Raw genomic sequence first — 6086 nt, 5'->3', positions numbered from 1 at the left:
TCCTTCTTCTCAAAACCCGAAGAAGTAAGGTCTTCGTGCACAGCTCAAACCCTAGTTTGAATTTAGCCCCAAATCCGTCTAATCCATCATAAAACCAGGAGTTACTGTCGATGTAGGTGATGTAGAGGGAGATTCTAGTGAAAACCCCAAATTTTTATCCCGCAGTAACAGATTCAATAACTGTTCGAACTTTAACAAAACAAAAACGATTTTGGTAAATTCTTCAATCGATTTACCGTTGAAGATGAAGCTCTCGTAACGAGGAATCAGAATCCCCGCTCTGATACCATGTTCGAATAAACCTGAATGAGCTATGGTGGAGTTATTTAGGAGAAAACCCTAGAAGGGTCGAGAGAGAAGAGAGAGAGAAGTAGGAGATGACTTTTTAGAATATAACCCTCTGAATCTTTATTTTTCACTTCAGGAGTCTTTTATATTTACAAGGAAAAAATAGAAAAATACATCAATGTATTAATGTTCATTACAAAGAGAAATTGGGCCAGGTCAGCTGTTGGGCCAGTTGTGTGCAGATTGGCTCTAACAATTAAAAAAAAAGAAAGAAATCATCTTTTTCCAATGTTGCTGATATTACATCTCAAACTTACAAAATTTAAATTTTAACTAATGACCAAATCTCGTATAACTAACAAGAAATTATAGCATTTCCTCTAAGCTTTTGAGCGGCGGTTGGTTGGTGGAAGAATGATAATGTTGCAGCAATGGACTCTTATTGGTGTCAAGATAATAAAGAAGAAAAACCATCCCAATTGAAGTAACAAACATTGGAATTGGACCAAAAAACCACAGCAACAAAGTGATGGCAAAATAAAGAGCTCTAAGCCCAATAGACCAAAAACCACCTCCCCTTATCACAGCCAATTCCACATAGCTTGCAGGAACTTCACTATTTGGTATACTAATTAGGTAATTTGCATGGATGAAACATCTTGATGATTGAACAAAGCAAGAAAATGCCACCAAGAAAAATATAATAAGGCTTATGTACTTAATGGAGATGGTTACTGGCCTTGTATCACCATATATTAATTCACTCCTAAATAAAGTTGAACTATTTGCCATCCATGCTCCGATGAGAGAGCTCAGAGTTAAACAGACAGTTGCCAAGAATGTTGCTCCTGAGTTGTTTGATGCTAGAACATCTAATGCGGTTGTAACATCCCGATTTTCAGTCTGCCAAGAGAAAAAAATTATCAATAGATCATAGTGTGTTTGATGTGACTGAAGTCATTTTCACAAAAAAATATTTTCCTACAAAGTGTTTTTTGGTAATTGGCTGGTGAGTCAAAAACTACTTTTGAAAGATTTATATAAACGTAATGATAATATTGGGAAGTATCGACAAAAGAAATTGCATGTGTCGAATGGATCTGGCTGTAACTATAACGTCCAAAGGTTGCGAAAAATAAATTCCGCTCATAACTAAGGAAATTCATTTCTCCCTTTGTTAGAAAGATATTTTTCAAGGAAAATATTTTTTGTTGATCGACACCGAAAAAGGACTTCCTCACAAAAATGTTTTTCTTTTCTTCAAAAAAAAGAATTTTTGTCATACCAAAAAACACCTAGAACTTTGAAAAATTTCAAAAAATGTTTAATGGGCCAATAGAAGAAGCTGATTTAGTACTTACCTGCATGATTTTTTTAACCCAAGCTATTTTATCATTGTTCTCAAAGCCAATGACTGTGGTATGAGGATTTTTAATGTATCTCTGGAGAAGAAAGAGATGATAAGCAAACATGATGAGCAATCCACTAGGCACCAAGTATAGATCAAGGTGCTCTTTCTGGAATACCATTTTTTTCCTCCTACGTTTGTTCTTTGTTCGCAAAATTGCGAGAGTGGAAGTAGTTCAATGGTTTTTTGCATATTAAATTGGCAAAAAATTTTGTGTTGCTTGAAAGGAACTATATCAGAGTTTGCTATTTGTTCAATTGAAGCAAACCTCTGACTTAACGTATTGTAAAAGAAAACTTGCCGATATAGGCCTCTTACTTAAGGTATTATCCACATCCCATGGACTTGTTAATTAGATAATCTTACAAGCAACATTCATAAATAACTATATTGACCTATAATAATTTGATTTAATTACAGCCCTTGATGTGAAGGCTTGAAATGTTATTGTAATAAACTTATTTACAATTACAAGGAAATGCCAAAATTAGCTTTTACCATTTTACATTTTTGTACAATTCCTTTTGTTCCAAAGTTCACTTACAATAATAATTTATATTACATTAATAGACCATTGAATATAACTCATTGTACTCCCTCAGCAAGATCTTGTACTAGCCAGGGTGAAATTTGGCCTAAAAAAGATGGTCGATGTCACGAGTTGCAATGCTAGTACCTTTTCCTTTTGCATAAGATCGATGATTGTGCAATTGCTTTGTGTTTTTGTCAAGGGAATGGAGGAGGAAAACCATACCAACTGAAGTTGTAAACATGGGAATTGGACCAAAAAACCATAGTAGCAAAGTGGTTGCAAAATAAAGTGCTCTAAGCCCAAGTGACCAAAACTCACCTCCTCTTATCACTGCCAATTCAACATAACTAATTGGTATATCAGTTTCTGGTGTAGTAATTAAGTAATTTGCATGAATGAAGCATCTGGATGATTGCACAAAACATGCAAAAGCAACTAAAAAGAAGATTAATAGGCTTATGAATTTAATGCACATAGTTTCTGGCCTTGTGTCACCATATATTAATTCACTGCTGAAAACACTATTATTAGCCATCCAGGCACCAATAAGAGAGGCCAAAGTTAATGAAACTGATGCCAAGAATGTTGCTCCATTGTTATTGGATCCTATAACATTTAGAGCTGTATTTATAGTGTTGCTATCTCCAGCCTGCAAGATTAAGCAGAAATTAGAAAATTCCTAAAGTTCCCTTTTTTTTAATGTGAAAATGTGGAAAATTGAGGCATATAGGCACACACGGCATGCGTACATAATGACACCCCTTATAAAAGAGTGTTATCTGGCACCCCTTCGCAAAAAAATAAATGATGTAATACTTTTCTAAAACCAACATGTATATATACAATTTATGGATACTACTAGAAAATAGTACAAAGTAAAATGCAATTTAGAACATAAAATAAAGCCTTGAAACTGCCACATCCTAGATTCAAAAGCATTTATTCAGTCGAATTGTACTAATGATTAACACTGCTTACAAAATTTAGTAAGGGGTGTCACAAAATTTTCTTTCTATATACTCTCTGGTCAACTTTAATTGATTTTTTGGCTGTTTTAACACATATTAAGAAATTCATATTTTTGCATTAATTAACAATAAAATTGATTATATTAACCTTAATTTGTTCATTGAAAATATAATAAATACTCCTAGACTCTTTACTCCATGGATAACTTTGAAAAAAAGAGGTTAATTCTTTCTTGATAGCTGAAAAAATCAAATATGTGGACCACAAAAAAAAAGTCAAAAATTAATTAAAGTGGATCGGAGTGAGTACTTACATAAATTTAAAAAATTTCTAAAAATCAATATGTATATACAAAATCCACGACTGTATACATATACGAGATTACCTGCATAATCCTTTCAATCCAAGCTCTCTTGTCATTGTTTTCAAAACCCATGATTGTGGTATGAGGAATGTTGAGGTATCTATAGAGCAAGTAGAGATGGTAAATGAACATGATGCACAGCCCACTTGGGACCAACAACAAATCAAGGTACTCTTTTTGGAAAACCATTCCGCCGACTCTTCTATTTTCTGAGAGGAGAGTAGTGAAGAAGAAGAGTTCCAAGGTTTCAATATTCATAATTATATTCTCGACGGTTAGAAGGAATTAAATGGCATCTTTTATCTTTTTTTAATTTATGCGTTGCCTACTTTACGTAGATGCGTAGCAAAAACTAACTTGTATGAATATTTCAACATTCTTATCAGAATGTGCAGAAGTTTGATAAGAAACCTACCTAGCTAGTTGTTATATGTTTTTTATTTGTCTCCACGTGATTATATATATTTCTTCTCTTCATGGTCATCGTCATCAGCTGAACATTGTGATGGCTTTCATTATAATATTTTCGCAAACTGATTGACCCTTCAGAGTTTGATTCTTGTACAGAATTAAATAAATTTTAACTTATATATATTTACGATATAAAAGAGTTTTTATATTATCAAAGTATTTTAACATGTTGTAAAAAGTTATTATTCCTATTTTAATTGTCAGTGTATAAAAATCAAATTCAATTACAAGTATACAGGTCCTTCAAAACGGCAAGATATATATGAATATATTTTGTGCCTGTTGGATATAGTGGTGGTAATACTTTATTTTATGTTCAATTTTGGGCAGTTTAAAATGGAATTTTGAAATAATTTCCTTGTACTTTACAAGTTTAACTACTTGTTGTGCGGTAGACTTTTGATTCTTGATCGTAAAGCATGGAGGCATGGTTGTATGAGTACTGAGCTCGCAATTGAGTCGTCCGAAGAAATATTGAAACCAGGCTGTCGAGGCTCAACTTGTTATATATAGTCAATGTGCATTTGTGGTGGTAGGATGAAGTAGCTGTTTCTTCAATTTACTGCGATCCGATATTTGAATGTTGGCAAACAATGACGTCCTTTTTTGGTTTCTCAGCCAGTGTATGGCACCATTGAGACCCGACTAATTAGAATTCACAATACGTAATATCATAATGTCTAAACAGGTACAATTGCAGTGATATTTGGCTTTAAGAGTATATATATATATATATTTATATGTATATTGCCTCATGTTTTACTCATGTTTCGTAGATTTCGGATGTAAAATGTATTGATTTATGTTAATTCGTGGCATTTCTATACGTAGGAATCATCTGGAGGCAATAGGGGGCGAAAGGTGCGAGATTAGAGCCAAAAACGGAGAAAAAATGGAAAATGTTGAATTCCAGCGCCACAGGCAGCGCCCCACGCCACTTGTGGCGCCGTTTACAGAATGCTCAATTTGCCAGCGCCAGCGCCCCACGCTACCCTGGGCGCTGGTGACAGGAAACATCTCATACTTCGCCTGGGATAAAGTTATTTCCGCCCAAGACCCCCCACTCGTATAAAAGCAAGTCTAAACCTAATTTGGAGGGTATCGATCTAACATATTTTTGAGGAAGAACACGTCACTTTGGAGGAGGAGAACATAAATCACGCTTGGAGCAAGGATTCCCAGTTTTTCTTTTCTTCCCTTCCTTTAATCTCATAGTTTATTAGTTCTAGAGTTTTGGGTGCTACATGAACGTTGTAGTTTGAAACTTGAATTGTTCTTATTATTTTATTATATTGGTTTATTTATTCAATCTTGCGCTTAATTATTTGATTGATTGATCAACAATTAAATACTATCTATGAATATAGGTTTAATCACCAATTCAATCTTGAACTCGAGGCCGTGATGGTGCCCAACATTACCGCTAGACAAGCCAACAGTGAATTAAACCCTGTTATTTCTCTTTTAATGAGTTTTCAAGTAATCAAATTCCATTAATTAAAAGGTTAAGAAACAATAAATTTTTAAATAAATAGACGAAAGCAGCTGAGTGCAATCATAACAATAGAATAATCCAAAACCATATGTCTGCTAGTGTGCGTGCCTAGACCTGGTGTCACAAGCGTATGAGAACTAATAGATTATACAAAACTCTAGCTACTGTCTGAAATGAAAATAGATAGATATGAATGCAAAGGAGAGACTCTAGGTGCTGCGGAACGACTCAGGAAGCAACTCACCACTAGGCCTCGGGATATCTGGGATGCGCGCCGGTAGGACCGCCAGATGCACCTGCCTCAAATCCTGCACGATTAGTGCAGAAGTGTAGCGTGAGTATATAAACAACATGTACCAGTAAGTATATAGTTTAACCTCAAAGAAGTAGTAACGAGGGGTCGACTTCGACACTTACTATGGGCTAACAATATGAATATAGAAATTCTAAATAAGCATGAGTTATGTAAATTATAATAACAATTTATTAACAAGCAGGAGCAAATAATTCTTTCACAAATTAATAAATTCCAAAAAAATTACCGTCATTAATAAGTGTA

General features: G+C 34.3%; 1 protein-coding gene across 2 annotated transcripts; it reads right to left on the bottom strand.

Annotated features, from left to right (window-relative positions):
* Window positions 1-451: 451 nt before the first annotated feature.
* Window positions 452-3885, bottom strand: LOC104119032 (uncharacterized). 2 transcript variants are annotated; one of them, XM_009630426.4, is made up of 3 exons: window positions 3583-3885; window positions 1650-2877; window positions 452-1191 (listed from the first exon to the last, which is right to left on the bottom strand). In XM_009630426.4, the coding sequence occupies exons 2-3, from the start codon at window positions 1815-1817 to the stop codon at window positions 655-657; spliced, it is 705 nt and encodes a 234-aa protein (XP_009628721.3). In that variant the 5' UTR covers window positions 1818-2877; window positions 3583-3885; the 3' UTR covers window positions 452-654. The 2 variants fall into 2 exon arrangements, with proteins under 2 accessions (XP_009628721.3, XP_070051627.1); XM_070195526.1 differs by lacking the exon at window positions 452-1191 and having other exon boundaries at window positions 2266-2877; window positions 3583-3866.
* Window positions 3886-6086: the final 2201 nt, after the last annotated feature.

Source organism: Nicotiana tomentosiformis, chromosome 2 (assembly GCF_000390325.3).
Source record: "Nicotiana tomentosiformis chromosome 2, ASM39032v3, whole genome shotgun sequence".
In the NCBI taxonomy this organism is placed as follows: Eukaryota; Viridiplantae; Streptophyta; class Magnoliopsida; order Solanales; family Solanaceae; genus Nicotiana; species Nicotiana tomentosiformis.
Note: the sequence above shows the minus strand (reverse complement) of the source record. Positions and strands in the feature narration are given on the sequence as shown.

Coding starts and splice junctions, on each gene's coding strand:
- LOC104119032 (XM_070195526.1), bottom strand. CDS start 3,819: ATGAATATTGAAACCTTGGAACTCTTCTTCTTCACTACTCTCCTCTCA. Junction 2,878..3,582: donor GGATTGAAAGGATTATGCAG/GTAATCTCGTAT, acceptor TTAATCTTGCAG/GCTGGAGATAGCAACACTAT.